The sequence below is a fragment of the Poecilia formosa genome, unplaced genomic scaffold (genome assembly GCF_000485575.1).
Source record: "Poecilia formosa unplaced genomic scaffold, Poecilia_formosa-5.1.2 Scaffold145, whole genome shotgun sequence".
Lineage (NCBI taxonomy): Eukaryota > Metazoa > Chordata > Actinopteri > Cyprinodontiformes > Poeciliidae > Poecilia > Poecilia formosa.
In genome coordinates, this window is record NW_006800084.1 from 1110008 (window position 1) to 1126349 (window position 16342).

At 35.8% G+C, this 16342-nt stretch overlaps 2 protein-coding genes across 3 annotated transcripts in view; both read left to right on the forward strand.

Moving 5' to 3' along the window:
- Nucleotides 1-908: 908 nt before the first annotated feature.
- LOC103145675 (histone acetyltransferase KAT5) lies at nucleotides 909-12220 on the forward strand. 2 transcript variants are annotated; one of them, XM_007563210.2, is made up of 16 exons: nucleotides 909-1019; nucleotides 1099-1165; nucleotides 2030-2098; nucleotides 2357-2493; nucleotides 3901-3951; nucleotides 4154-4222; nucleotides 5448-5618; nucleotides 5710-5784; nucleotides 7487-7549; nucleotides 7800-8048; nucleotides 8656-8745; nucleotides 8831-8971; nucleotides 9090-9183; nucleotides 9254-9413; nucleotides 9504-9585; nucleotides 10643-12220. In XM_007563210.2, exons 1-16 carry the CDS (start codon nucleotides 990-992, stop codon nucleotides 10775-10777), a joined length of 1683 nt encoding a protein of 560 aa, XP_007563272.1. In that variant the 5' UTR covers nucleotides 909-989; the 3' UTR covers nucleotides 10778-12220. The 2 variants fall into 2 exon arrangements, with proteins under 2 accessions (XP_007563272.1, XP_007563273.1); XM_007563211.2 differs by lacking the exon at nucleotides 3901-3951.
- A 1898-nt stretch (nucleotides 12221-14118) lies between these two features.
- sipa1 (signal-induced proliferation-associated 1) overlaps nucleotides 14119-16342 on the forward strand; it is a 48225-nt gene continuing 46001 nt past the window's right edge. The window contains exon 1 of the mRNA XM_007563213.2: nucleotides 14119-14264. The gene's annotated coding sequence lies outside the window, so the exon portion shown is untranslated. The remainder of the gene's footprint in view (nucleotides 14265-16342) is intronic.

The window sequence follows — 16342 nt, forward strand, 5'->3', positions numbered from 1 at the left end:
TCAGACCTAATACATTGTTACAGGAATATTTTTACAAATTAACTTTTGAGAAGTGGGGCATGCATAGTATCCAACCCCCTTTACTTCCTCCATACCCGTAAAAAATAATTGGAAATAGCTGGATGCAGAAGGGACCTAAGTAAATTGAGTTCACCAAAATAAACTTGAATCTCAGCAAAAATGAAGCTGTTACATGAAGACTTCCAAGGTTTGTTTGAGAAGGTTGGTATACACAACCTCATAAAACCAAGGAACACAGCAGTCAGGTAAGGAAGAATGTTGTTTAAGGCATTCTCCCTTAACATTGTGCAAAATGTGTTTTGCACAATTTTCAAAGCTTGGACATTGTGCAAAACACATTTTATTTTAGAGTTTTGGTGAGATGAGATTAAAAATTGACTTTATGGATCAGGGCAAAACCTATTTATGGTAGGTATCTTACATTACATGCCACCCTGAACACAGTAACCCCATGGTGACACATTGTGGGGGAAACTTGCTGCATGGATGCTTTTTTGCAGCAAGTCAAAAAAGACTATTCAAGAAAATCTTGGAAGAAAACCTGTTGGAGGGCTAAAGACTGGGGCAATGATTTCGCCTAAAAAACTGGTGAAAAGTGATTTAAAATAATTCGGCTAGAGCTACAATGAATTTGTATAAATGAATTGAAATTAACTGAATCGTACGAAGAATCAAACTGTGCAAAAATAAAATAAATAACGTTATTATAATTTAATATTAATAATTTAAAATTAAATTTGACTAATTTGATGCCAGATTTTGTAAGTATTTTTGGATGTACATATATATCCTTGTTTTGTGAAAGTTTTTGTCGCTTTTTAGCTCGACGGCTCGACAGCTCCTTTTGCTCACTTCCACCCTAAAGTTTTACCATTTCCGCTTTGTGTCTGAAGAACAATCTTGTTGCGTATTTCATCTTTGACGTAGACCGGCATTTTCCCACAACACCCTGCTCCAGACACTCACAGATGACGAAAATGGCGGACAACTCGTCTTCGGTAGGTTCTCCAAATAAACAATGTTATTCAATGACACTGCCCGTTGTTAGGCTACTAAATAACTTGCTGTTGTATTCAGGTGGAGATTGTGGAAGGCTGTCGCCTCCCCGTACTTCGTAAAAACCAAGAACATGAAGACGAATGGCGTAAGTGTTGTTAGAAGCTAACGCTAAGCACCGAGCCTCAGCTGGTTGTTGTTAACGGACACAAACACACGGCCTCGGTTTAAAGCACCGAGCTTCACGTTCAGAATACACATTAAACTCTGATGTATGGTGGGGTTATCAGGACGCCCTTCTCCAAGTCTCTTTTATTATTTCACACATATAATGTTGTCGACTTAAGTCATCTCATCGGTGAGTTAGTTATAAAAACAATGCTACTGAAAGCTGAATAGAGCAGTTAAGTGGTTAAACTGCAGCGTTAAGTTAAAAACAACTGTATATAGTTGGATATGTTTGTCATTATTCGACTGGAATTAATAACAAAAAGAAAAGCTCATGTAAATGTTTGATTTCAAAACATAAACTCATTTGCACTGTAATTTAAAGTCGTCCCCTTCCTTGTCCACACCGACCTACAAAAATACCCTGTAAAATTATTTATTTTTTGTGAAAGATAAATAAATCTTTCTCAAAATAAAACTAAAAAGCAATAAGAAAATTGGCTAGATTTATATATTTGATTGTTTTTCCTCTATTTTTAACCTTACATCTTACTGTAACAAACTTGTCAATTGGTAGAAATAATCCTTTTTTTAGTCTTTTTGCTAAATTTTGATATATTTTTAAAATAAGTTCAAAAAGAACTGTTCAACAGAGCTGCAACTAATTATTATTATGGTAGTTGACCAATCTGTAGGACTTTTAAAGTTCTTCTTTGACCATGAATTTCTTTGAAAAATTTAATGTACCTCTTCAAACATATTGACAGTTATTGGACAATGAAAAAAACACAATTTGTTGATGCAGGCTTAGGTTTAGTTTAACATTTTTCTGCTTTTCTTACAGCATTGGCTGAGATTCTAAGTGTGAAGGAAGTTTCTGGGAGAAAGCTCTACTATGTCCACTACATTGACTGTAAGTAAAGCTTTATTTTTTTTAAACTACACTTTCAAACAATGTTTAGAGTTACTGAAAACTCCTCGCCCGAGTTAATTTATCAAGTACATACACTAAAACATGGCATTTGTTAGTGCTAAGGTTTTGTTTTTGAGGAAAAAGTTTTCAGAATTTTTTTGATAATAGACATTTCTGGCTTACGCTTTAAATATCTGTGAGATTTCTGCATTGCATAGCAGTTGTTTCCCTACCTCTGTTAATTTTATTGTGTCACAGTCAATAAGCGCCTGGATGAGTGGGTCACAACGGACAGGCTGGACATGAAGAAGCTTCAGTTTCCAAAGAAAGAAGCAAAAACACCCACGAAGAATGGTCTGTCAGGCTCCCGACCCAGTTCACCAGAGAGAGAGGTGGTAAGTGTGTGCGACAATACGTATTCATCTCAGAGTTTATATGATATCGGGAGTTTATGTTTAGATTTGTGGGAAGTTGTATGAGATTTTTTTTTTTATCAAAGCTTCGTTAATTTTTCTTTTATCTAGAATAAGTGATGTAATGTTTTACCAATGATCAGCTGCTTGAATTTACTCATCACTAACCCATCATTCAAATATAAACTTTTACCATCCAAAACAAGAAAAGGATCTATTAAATTCAGTTTATAAATGTAGCACCAATTCACAACAAATGTCAACAGAGGCAGCTGCATACTCAATCCAGGCCAGTCGTACTACACGATTCCAACTTTTTAATTAACAAGATGATTTTTAGATTGGCATATATTTAGTTTAATCTGTAAAGCTTTAAGTAGTTTTATTTGTTCTTGCACTCACCATGTAGCTTTGCCCCTTTTTCCAGCCTGTGTTTTATGAGTTTGAAAACTCCTCATTACTGCCAACTTAACCCTCACATTTCGCTCCTCCTTTTAATCACTTTCTGTTGTCTGATACCAGAAACTGAACAGAGTGTGCATATTGTGGGTTTTATTGGAGGCTTTGTTAAAATGCAGTAAATGAGAGCACAGAGTGTGGCAGTGAAGCAAACAGATGTTAAGTCTGATGGTGGGCAGAATGCATATACAGTACTTAAAGTTCTTCAAAGCGCTTCAGTTTCATTCAACATGTTACACAAAATATAAAACTATATCTAACCCCAGACTAACTTTCAAACAAACAAACAAACTAACTAAAACTTGTGTATATTCTAGTTTAAAAAAACTTCATCTAATTTATCATTCATATAATCAGATTGTGCCCACAAGGTGCCAAAAAGGCTACATTTGACTTTTATAAATGAAACTTTTGAACATTATAAATGTATATAATGAATAAAAGAACTCTTGTTGACTTTAAGGGTGAAGTACAGATGTACTCCTCACAGTTCAGATTACTTTTTTAAAATGTTACAGTCATGTTTTATTTTCCCTCCACTTCAGTTATGCAATACTTTGCATTGGTTATTCAGAAAATGATGATGGTAATGTAAAAAATGAGGGAGAAGTTCCCTGTGTTGTCAGTGCTTTAGATTTGTTGTGTTTGAGGCTGTAAAACAGTTTTCCTACAAATGGTAAGTAGTTCTAGATTCTAACTTTGCTCTTTGATTAAAAAAAAAAATCACATGATTTGTATGTGTGTAATGTCCACTGACTCTGATTTAATAACCAATCATATGTACACAGTGAAAATAATTTTTATATTTATGCCTCTGTCTCCACCATGATTTTCTTGTAAATCTTTGCTTTGGAAAAAATAAAATAAATTCAGTCCGCTCACTTTCTGCCTGTCTAAGCCCTTAACATCTGTTTGCTTTTCTCCTGTGAGGTGAGTGAAAGAAGAGAAACAGATACTGACCCCGCTTTACAGAAGAAACAGGTAATCTACCGCAGCATCGAGCCAAACAAAGCAGGACTGTTTGAACAATCCTGTGTGTAAAGATCATTTTTACTACCAAGGCTGTCAAAGTTATTTTAGGCATTGTTTTGCTGTTAACTGTTTATGTAAGCTGTGTACTAATTAATATGGGAGTAAGTATGGATGTCAGTTTAATCCCTTCTTTCTCTTCCTATGTGTTCAGAGGAAGAGTCTAGATCTCAACCTGCCATCGGCCACACCGCCATCCAGAGGCAAAACGCTCCCCACACCGGTATTTAACATTAAAGCTGATGTTAATGTTTCTCTCTGACTGCACAACCATGTTCTTAAATTTGCAAAGGACTCTATATGCAAAGAAAATTTGAAGAATATATCTCTGTTATTCAAATACACAGATTTGTAAATCTTATATGAATTTTTCTCATTTATTTGAACAGGACTTCAGGTTTTGCATTAATAAATCTGTCCTGTTTTAACTCATTTCCAAAATTATTTCTCTTTGCTAAATGCCACAGATTATCTTTCACAGAATGTATTTTTTCACATTTCGAACTTAGATTGCTATTTGTTTAAATACTGTGGGAAACGACTGAGATGACTTGGATTTGTAAGGTTCTGTGGAAGTGTTTTAAGGCAACACCTTAAACACAGCTTTGTTTTCTAACCACATGGAAAAGGATAAAATAAATCAGCCAAGATAGTAGGTAGAGAATTGTGAACCTCCACAAAACTGGTTCGTACTTGGGTGCAATTTCCAGATGCGTGATGGCGCCACGTTCATCCATCAAAACAATTGTAAGGAAAAATAAACAGCATTATTATCGATGAAACCCTTCAGGAAGGAAACGAGTTCTTTGTTGCAGAGACGAACATGTTTTTGAGTGAAATGTGTTTAATCATTTCCAAAACAAAAGACCTTGTGAAGCTGTCGGCTTCACAAGCAGAGTCTCCTCTATCCAGAGTAAAATGACTCCTGAAGCGATGTGGAAATTAAGACAACTCTCAGTGAAAAAAAGCCATTAGTGACAAAGCAACACAAACAGAGTGTTTGCAGAAACGCTCAGGGACAAAAACTAAATTATGTGGTTGGCAGTGTCTTGTTTTGTGCTGATGGAGAGACTGAAGCTTTTCACAAACAAGATATTTAGAACATAATGTTGAAGTATTGTCATAACATCTAAAAAAAAAAAGAAACAGGAGGTTAAAACTTCCTGTTTCCACTAATTTGTAATGGCCAAATTAGTGGCCATTACAAAGCCCTAAGCTGGGAACAAAATAATAAACTATTGTGAGAAGTTTAAAAAACAACAACAACAACAAAAAAAATACTGCCGTTATCATTTAGAAAATATAATAAATTTCGTTTTTTTTCGTCTATGCAAACATCTGGTTTCATCTGTATAATAATGCCAAAGGTATTTTTTTGAGTAAAGGACGTGATTTGGTCGAGTGTGTAACTTTTGATTTAAAGCTGAAAGTCTGTCTGTTTGCTGCAGAAGAGGAAAGTAGAGAGCGTTCCCCTGGTGACGCAGGTTCCCCCCGTGACCCCTGTGCCCTCTCTACCAAGTTCAGCCGAAGCTTCTCAGGCGACTGTTTTTCCTGCTGTTAGAGAAGCCACCACGTTCAAGTCCAGAGAGGATCACGAACAGCTCTCCTCACTCACAACGGTAGGAACAACTTCATTTGGGTTCAGTTTTATGTTTTTTTTTGTTGTTTTTTTTTTTATTTTTCGAGCCTTTTTTGCCTCTCTCTCATCAGAATGGCACCGCCCGGCGCCTCATTCCTGCTCAGCCTGGAAGAAAAAGGAAAGCTAACTGTGGGGTCCCCGATGAGGTATGTGGCTGAAACATTTTCACTCTACAGGCAGCTTTTCTCTTTCTTCTAATGTCTGTCAGTTTTTGTTTTTCATTTCTGGCTTTATGAGCTGTTGATTGATACATTGTAAACTATATCTATATTTTTGATATTCTCCAGCGTTTAACTAAATTCTGTAAAACAAGCAATGTAGCATGCACATCTGAAATTTTTTATCAAAACACTGTGTTTACATTTAACTTGAGTTTTACCCAAATCATATGTAAAAAGCTATGAAAAGCTTCAGAGTATGCTTTGAAAATGTTAAACTTTTTTTTTTATTATTATTTTGTTTCTCACACAAATTCACTGGGTAATTATTATTTGTAGACTACAAATACATCTAAATTTATAATACACTTTCTGATCCTCATAATGATAAAAATGTTGCTGAACAACAAACAATAAAAATTCAAACAGTCAAAAATATAAAGATAGTCCAGCTCAGTGTTTTTAAAATGTCTTTCATTGTTTTTTTTAAAAAAAGGAGCAATTTACAAAATGGACATGCTTTGTTTAAAAGAAAAAGCTCAAACTCTGTTATTAAAACCATAACTTAATCAGAAAATGCTTTTAAATTTGCTAAAATTAATCCCATGCTGAATTTCCTTCTGTGCACTGATCAAAACCTTAAGGTGATTGTGAGTTATGAAGATTATATAATCTGGTATTTTTGCAATGTTGTAAAAAAAGTGGGGGGAGATTGCCTGTTTTCTTTTTTTTGTTTGTTTGTTTTCATGTTCATCGCACTTCAGTGTTTCATAATGCCAAACCAATTTAAATATTAGTCTGAAGAGTCACTGGCTGATCACCTCCACACCAGTTTATGCAGATATTGCGTAGTACCTGGATATACATTTCACTGCTGGGACATTTCTCTATTAAAAGTATACATTTTTGTATTAAGTCTCTAACATTCTAATTATCTGGCAAACTGATTTATGGTTTTATTAGCTGTATTTAAAAAAACAACAGAAAAATATGTCATATTTGCATGTATTGACTCTTGAGTTTAATTTTAAAACGGAATGAATAAAATTAACCCTTTGATGTGAAGATGCCGCTGTATGACCTGCTGGCGAATATCAGAATCCATGTTTTGTACTTTAATACGTTTTTATTTCTTAGTGTCAATCCTGTTAACTGTACTCCTCAATTATTGCTGTGTTCATTCTTTAAACTGTTTATTTAAATTTTAGTGGAAGCTACAAGGAAAAACCAGAAGCCATCTTTAAAAAAAATATTTAACACATCATAAAAGAAATCAATAATTGTGGGAGTTTTTATGAGAAAAACTGGTGTCTTTCATTGATAACATTAACATTTTGTAACTACTTAACTAAACAGTTGCAGGGGGGAAAAATAACCCAGAGGTCAAACCTTTATTTAATGTCAACATTTCCCCATTTAAGCCAAGCAATTCATCAGGTTTATTCAGACTGATCCTCCGTTCTGTTTAATAACAGATCTTTATGCGTCTTTTTATGCATTCATATACAATCTGTGGTTATCCATGATTAGCAGTCTGCATGGCAGACTCACCATGAATTCACACTGGATTGTAGAAAAAGTGTTTGTCATTCAGAAGTGATCCTTAACCAAAGCTTTCAGTGTGAAATGAAACATTTTATTCCCCTCATTAGTTTCCAAAAGTTTGTGTTTTTGTGTCTTTTTCTGCTAGATAATAAAGGTTTTGCAGTATAACAAGCCTCAAAGTGCCAGTGTGTTTCTACCGCCTCCAGAGGTCTGTTGGATTTCCTACTACTGCCCATTGATTGTGTGTTGGTGTCCAAATCGAGCTGTGCCATAGCGGGTCCAATACAACAGAGGTGGCGCTTACCTCTGACCCTAGTTTACTGCTTCTGGCTCATATTGATTAAAGGAAACTGAATAAACAATCCCAATCTGAACTTTAATGCAAAAATAATTGCTCATTTGATCTTAATTTGACTTCGGGTTAACGGCATCTACGATCTTTTATTTTTCCGCATCAGGATTCTCAGGACAGTTCAGACGGCATCCCGAGCGCCCCGCGGATGACCGGCAGTCTGGTGTCGGACCGGAGCCACGATGACATTGTCACGCGGATGAAAAACATCGAGTGCATAGAGCTGGGCCGACACAGACTGAAGCCCTGGTACTTCTCACCGTACCCACAGGAGCTCACCACGTTGCCCATCCTCTACCTCTGTGAATTCTGTCTGAAATACCTCAAAAGCCTCAAGTGTCTTCAGAGGCATTTGGTAAGAATCTGTTTGTGACGTTCTCACCGGTAGCACAGTGCATTGCACAAGTATTGGCAACACTTGAATCTTTCCCAGCATAGATCTGCGCAGTTAAGCAGAAACTAAATCATGCATTTATTAGCATCCTTTACTCTGATACTGCGAAGTAAAATCCAGAGTTGCCACAGAATGCTGTTTGTATTCTGTGGCACCTCGCATTACTCTGAACCTGTGTAACATGGTGTTGGCTGCATCATGCTGTGGGGAAGTTGGGCAGAGTTTATGGCAAAGTAGATGGAGTTAAATTCGGAATAATCCTGAAAAATAAAAGCAAACAGCAGCAAATGAATCTGTTAGAACAAGAAAAGTTCAGATCTAAATCCAACAGAGAACATCTGAAAATTTACGCTACGCCCAGTCTATGTGCAAAGGAGCAAAAGTTTCTACATGCCACTTTGTTGGCTGTGAACCTTTTAGCAAAGCACTGAAACATTTTTTCTGTTTTTCAATAAAATTGATGTTAGGTAATGAATTTATTTTCCACCTAAAGCAAGACTGAAAGTTCTGTAGATTACTGAACTGTGAAACGTGTTGTGCTCATTGTTTTTTTTATTTTTCTCTCCAGACTAAATGTAATTTAAGACATCCTCCCGGCAATGAGATCTACCGCAAGGGCACCATCTCTTTCTTTGAGATTGACGGCAGGAAAAACAAAGTAACAATTGATATACCCATGCTTCACCTATACGCTTATTTATATTCTTCCCCCCTGTTCACATTTGTCCTTTTCACTTTTTCAGAATTACTCCCAGAACCTGTGTTTACTGGCAAAGTGTTTCCTGGACCACAAAACGTTGTATTACGACACAGACCCTTTCCTCTTCTACGTAATGACGGAGTACGACTCCAAGGGCTTCCATATAGTCGGCTACTTCTCCAAGGTACACAGATTATGACATTTAAACCGAGATAACTGGGTGGAAAGTTTATTCATGCTCACCAGGAAACATTTAATCTATAGCTGCCAAAGATGAGCTCCAATTCTGTCTTGATTTTCAGGAAAAAGAGTCGACAGAAGATTATAATGTTGCCTGCATCCTGACGCTGCCGCCCTACCAGCGCAGAGGCTACGGGAAGCTGCTCATCGAGTTCAGTAAGTCTGAAGGGAAAGCGTTTTTATAATTATAAAACTTTTTTTTATGATTAACTTTTTTTCCCACTAGGTTACGAGTTGTCAAAGGTGGAGGGGAAGACGGGAACTCCGGAGAAGCCGCTGTCTGATCTCGGCCTCTTGTCGTATCGTTCCTATTGGTCCCAAACGATCCTAGAAATTCTCATGGACCTTAAACCTGAAAACGGAGAACGACCCCAGATAACCATAAAGTGTGTAACATTTAAGGTTGTTAACATTTGGTCATGGAATCTCTTTCAGAACAATAATGTAATAATTTGTCTGTTCGTCGTTTTCTGCAGTGAGATCAGTGAAATCACAAGTATAAAGAAGGAAGATGTCATTTCAACGCTCCAGTACCTCAACCTAATCAACTATTACAAGGTGAGAGATCAGAACTGATTGCAAATCCACCAATGCAAAAATAATGATGCTTCTTTACAGTTTGCAACAGTTTTATTAAACCCAACAGCAAAGAGACTGAATGTGCTTAAAGAAAATCTCGTTTACTTGTAATTAGCTGTGAAACAATCAGAATATTTTGAGTGTACAGTTCCTGGAAAAATATTCTTAAGCAAAAGCTTTTCAATATTTTGTCAAGTTACAAACTTCAAAGTATTTTGAGGTTTTATGTAACTGACACAAACAAGTTCATAATAACTAGTTGAATGGAAAACATAAGAGATGTAACTTTACACGTGAATCATGGTTTTGGTATGTTTTCGGCACATTCAGTTAAGAAAAATAAATAAAAAATATATGGGTTTTATTATTTACTTTGCCCAGCAGGAAAAAAAAATGTATTTGAATTTCCAAAATTAATTAGATTTTATCATATTCTTAAATTAATAAAAGTAGAAAATATAGAACTGACTGGAGTAAAAAGAAAAATGAATAAAGTAATATAAGGAGGGACGGCCAAGCCTTTGATCGATTAAACACTATAATATTTGAAAATGGTCTGTTAATGTGTAATCATTTTTAAATACGACTGTGCCCACGTTTTATATATAAAATTAATGTTTAATTCACTTTGGAGTTGTTTTTTATATTTTCACAACCTTGTGTCCCAGTTGTGCCATTGTGAATGAAGCCATTGGGAAAAATCCAACTTCATCAAAGGAGGTTTCTCCAACTTGCATTTTATAAAATGCAAGTTTTATTAAATAAAAAATAAAAAAAACTTGCTTTTTTTTTTTTTTTTTTTGCAAACGTGCATTTATAAAATGCAAGATTTATTTTGACTGATGCTACTGGTAGCCATTTAGACGTCAGGTATTTATCTCCAAATATCAATGATGAATTTTTATACATCTATATGAGACTTATTGAGATTCTGGTACAATTTCTGAAAGAAAACTGTCAAAATATTGCAGGGCTGCGTTATATAAGCATGGACGCTGTGATGTAAACATGTAAATAACGTCGTTCTCTGCTCCAGGGTCAGTACATCCTGACTCTCTCTGAGGACATTGTGGACGGACATGAGAAAGCCATGCAGAAGAGGCACCTGCGCATCGACCCTAAATGTCTCCACTTCACTCCAAAGGACTGGAGCAAAAGAGGAAAGTGGTAAAAAAAAAGAAAAAAGAAAAATTCATCTTTCTCTTCACTAAACCCTCAAACCTGGACAGCAGTCATGGAGCAAAGTGTTGGATCAGATCAAGTTTTTTTTAATTATTCTTGGACTTCTCTTCAGATATACAGTGGAACATGGACTTACTTGAGATGCATAAGCTTTGGTTCGCAGCGCTCATCGTTTATTGATTAATATATTTGTACATTCTTGGAAATGAGTAACGACGTCACAAAACTCGGCTCTCTTCACTGTGGAAACATTGCTGGTAATTAACCAAAATGTTGCGTTTAAAGTGACTGAAGTTGTTTGTTGAATAATGTAAAATTAAAACCCGACATTGGAAACGTTCAAGCTGTCCAATGTGGGGATTTATAGTTTTAGGTTAAAAGTTAAATATTTATTCTGTTGGCAGAACTCCATGTTTTTTTTTTTTTTTACTTGAAATTATAATTATTACTTCATCCTTTGGTCAACATCTTTTTCCATATTTCAAGTGTGAATATTATCAACCAAGTTATTTATCCCGGAAAGGCTTAAAAAATAATCCAACACCAGAAACACATATTTTGGTTTTTCAAATGCAGCATAGTTTAGCCATATTCCATTTTGCTCTGATTAAACATTGTGCTCCACACACAGAAAGAAAAATTATTTTACTGTTTCAATTTAAGTGACATTATTTCCTTTTAAAAAGCAGCCAGGCTGCAGGATCTCTAATCTGTCCTGGTGGGTAAAGGAGGGGGATAACCCCACAAATTCCAATCTGTTGCTAAAATTTAGAGCAGTGGATTGAATTTACAGAATAAGATATATGCCCAATATAATTCTCAGTCAAAATAATTTCCATTTGTGGTTCTCTGAGTGCCTAAAATCTTAAATAAGTTTCTTGTAGGTTTTTTTTTAGTACCAGCCTATGAATATAGTGTTCTTGAAACAGTGGCAATTTGAAAATTATCTATTCTTCACATCCTCTGTAAATATTTGTATAAACCAACATGATTATTCAGGTTTATCACAGACCTAGTTCTGTTTTTTATTACCCTATTTTTAAATGGGCAGAAGTACAAATGCTGCTGTGTGCTGACCATTAAGATTTTTATTTTTATTTTTTTGTATTTTATTCACATCCTGTGTCACAAAATAATTTCCCTCAGTTGAATCTGTTCCTGGAGACTGTAAATACTGAAGACAGAAGCCATGCAGAACTGTTAGAGGAATGTAAAATTATTGTACAGTTCCTTTATTTTAACTCTTATCTAACAGGCTGCACAACATGAAAGAATTAAGTGATAAACTTGTTTTAATGTTTACATGTGAAAAAAAAGGTGAATTTGTCCTGTTAAAATACTTGGTATATCTTTAAGTGTGCAACACTTTAGTGTCATTTGAACATTTGATATGGAAACCTTGTTGAATTCATAAAAAAAGTCCTAAAAATCATACAAGTGTCTTTAATGGTGTGTATATTCAGCATTTTTTGTGGCTTGCATGAAGAGAACGTCATGCAAAATCCACATATCATCCTCATCAGGTGTAAGCAGATCTTACTGCGGTTTCTGCAGGGCGGATCTCTTGTTAACAGTAAAAATGCTGCGCTACAAATCAGGTTTTTGCAGAAAAGGTTCACTCTTGCACCAAATAAACTTGTCCACTAGAGGGCGGAATTTAGTTAACTTAATTGCGTAGAATGGCGGACGCTTAAGTTCAGTGTTTATGTTACGGAACGAATACTGGATAAAAGAAGGTAACGCAACCCGATATATAGAGCCGTAGCAAATAAATTTAACCTTAACAGGAAGCAATTGCTTTTCTTCATCAAGTATGACATTTTGACAAGTTTAGTTTAGCATTTTATTGGTTTATGCTAATATGTGCTTCACCACATATTAGCTCTAGTTCAACAGCTGGACTCAATAAATTATAATTTCTAATTTATTGAGATAGTCTTCTCAATAATTAGAATATTAAAAATAATTGTTTCATTTATTAAATGGAAAAGTAAAACAAAAACAAATGAATTGCGTGTTGTTTTTCGTTAGTTTTGATTACGCTAGCTTACATTGTTAGGAAAACCTAAATTTAATTTCTCAGAAAATTAGACGACCACCAAAATATATTTTACACAAATGTGTCATTAACAAAATATGGAAGGTAAGTGGTAAGCCACTAAAGGTCATTGCTTAAAAAGAAAGAAAAAAACGGGGGGAGGGGAAGCTGGAAATGAAGGAAGAAAATTAATGGAAAATTTGCACAATTAACAGGAATAACCCGCATCCTTTAAGATTTTTGACGCCAAGCCTTATCAAGAGATTTTGTTAGATCTGAATTGGTCTGGCTGGAATCAGACTTAAGGAACCATAGATGTAACCAGGACATGAGCTACTATTATATTCCTTGTATTAAGCCAATTCTGATCCAGAGACGATATCATAACCATCTTAGGCTAAGGAGGAGGGGATGGTCTGTTGCTTAGTTTTCAAACTCCACTTTAAGTAGTCAAGTAAACAGTTTTATTTTGAAATCAAATTTCAAAGGGAACCTCAACCAGATATTCAGTGCATAAACTGTACAGTGCATGATTCTTTTCGATGCATCTCAATGTTTTACTATGTTGGCTGTAAGCCTTACTCGTCAAAGTTAGCAGAAATAATTGCTTGAAATATAACAAACACAGTGACGTCTCTTTAACACGAGTTTTGCTTTTTAAATGGAATGACTAAAAGTGACTTTTTATAGAAAAATTTGTTTTTTGAAGTATTCCTTTAAATATATGAATCCATTCTTATTTTAATAAGTGCATGTCCACATGGTGTCACTGTAACATCGGACAGTGTTGTTGGGACGTTTATCTTCAAAAACCAAAGATAGTTAATTCATGTTTTTGGTCAAAATGCCACCAGCTTGAAAGTAGATATTGAGGTCCTGTGTATCTGGAAGTGCTAGGGTTGGTTGTGTCAAAATCTGGAGAGTTGGACCAGTGTGAAAATGAGTTGTAGTCAATGTTGGTTTTATTTCTTTTAGGCAGTAAGATTCATTTTGGTACAAGTAAATGGAGCTTAGTCAAAAAGTGACATGATTTTCTGCTCTTGTAGACTGTGAGGATTTCTCCTTTTAAGGATCACCTCTCTGATTAAAACACATTTAAAATTAATCCTCTAACCATTAATTGGCAAACCAAGACATGAGCTTGTTTGTTAGAAAACTGTTTTAACTATCGTCTCCTGCCTCTGTTTTGAATTTTCTTATCTCCCCAAGACACACTCCACCAACACGGCAGGCCTCTCCTCCTTCCCTGCCCCCAGCCTCAGACCGGAGCTGTTGACCTCGTATCACACACACACACACACACACACAGCCATATGTTACGGCCAGGACGAACCTCTACGCTGTAATTAGGGGGATGGTGCCGGACACTGTGCTGAGGTTAAGCAGAGTGACTCATCCTCTCCTTGAGCATCGCCAGACGATTTGCTCAAATTTGCAGGTATGTTGTTCCTTTCGGTGCCGTGCTGGATGATGATGGGGATGGAAAACAACGGGGTTAAACTCCTGTAATCTCATTGCTGCTAAGCAGGTTGAGTGTTGTGATGATCTCAAACCGCACTGGCCTCACGCTTAGGACATACACAGAGGCCTTTATAAATAAACACAGCGTCACACAGATGCCCACACTCCCACTTTCACCTTTGCCCCTGCAGCTTTTGTGTCTTTATCTCTTGTGTGCAGAAACATCAGTTTTGGAGCATGTAGGTGGTCTTGACACTACAAGCCAGACCTTTCTGCAAAATTAATCAAACTCAGTTTAGATATGCAGAGTTGTGGAAAATGTATTTACACCCATAAAGATTTATTCATTTTTTTTCACTTAAATGTTTCAGATTATTGCATAAATTTTAATGAGACATTTGACTGCTGTTTTGATGGTCGTCTTCTCGAAAGCTGTTTCACACCAGATGTTTTCCTACAAATCCTGGGATCAAGATGGCTTTCGACTACCATGAGTGAGGGATTTTTTTTTTTGTTGTTGTTGTTTTTGCTTTGTTAAGATCCCAAAAGTCTCCCATGGAGGCCATTTTTTTGCTCAGTCATTTTCTGATGGTTGCATCATGAGCCTTATGAGTGAAGAGAGGTCTGCCGTGCTTTAGACGTTTTGGGTTCTGCAGTGGATAATTGTTCTCTCTGCGGTTTGTTGAAGCCTGACGCCTTAGAAACGTCTTTTTAACCACTTCCAGACTAACTGACTTCAAAATACTTTATCTATTATTGAATATCTTTAGATTAGGACATGATGTGACACTTTCTGAGATTTCTTAACCCACTTCATCTTGTTAGACATTTAAGAGATTTCTTGATTTTACAGTTCAGTTCTAATGGCCTTAAGTAAATTTTAACTAATCTCTCCAAAAAATGTTAGTAAATGTTATAAGATGTGATTCCTTTTTAAAAAAGGGTTTGATTGGGTTATGTGTAACCAAGGTTTCCCCCAGAAAACTTTCTAAGCCTGGTGGTTGGGCTCCAGGGCAGGCATTCATCCAGCTGTCTGTCATGTTTTTGAATTAAAAATGTTTAAAGTTGACAGGAAATTTGAAAATACCACTTGATAATTATGTGTTATTGAAAGACTGTTAGATTAATACCTGAACACCAACTATAAAGTCTTAAAAAATGCAAACATGAAAACAAAATTTAAAGTAAGCAATGCTTAGCCTCGTGGGGGCATAAGTAAAGCCTGGTGACCCGCCAGGCTTATAATACACTGGGGAAAAACCCTGTATGATATTTTCCCCTTAAGAAGATCACTTATGGTTCTAAGGTACTATCCTTTCTCAGAAATTGAGATGGTCTCCACACGTAAACTTTCTTTGGCAACTCAGGAAGTGCAACCTGCCACAGGAGCGCTTATCTGGTCTATCTTTTACACGTCCGTCATTGTGTGATGCTAAGCAACAAAGCATAACAGGCCCAAACAGCAAAAAATAGTCAGGTCTGTGGAAGAGATCATCAGATCAGGGGAAAGGCAGCAGACCCCACACATCCTGGACACAAACTGTTTATATTTTGTTGGTCAGGTCCAGAAACCACAGAGTGGGCTTCTTCTCCCCACATAGGTTTTTTTGGTTGTTCAGGTTGCATTAATATGACCTTCTTTTGTGAAAAACACTGCATATACACATACTTACATAAAAATCTATTATTTCATATCATATTTTTGATATTTAGATTAAAAATGTGGATCAATTTCCTTGTTTGTTTGCTTTATACTTTTTAGTTTATTACTTTTATAAATTGTGAAGTACTTATAACTTAAACCAACATTTAGCTTTATACTTTTAATATCTGAGCAAGGCCTAGAGAAACGTCTGTTAGTTTATAACTTAGCAACCCAGAACAAGGATCAAACATGGAGAACCAACATTTAGCTTTATTCAAATCTAGAACTCAACCCAGAACAACTGGAACCAACATCTAGTTTTTTTTTTACCTCTCTAATCCAAACTTTAGATCCAGAGATACCTCTACCAGTTTTTAAATTATTCTTATTCTTATTAAACATGGGGAACC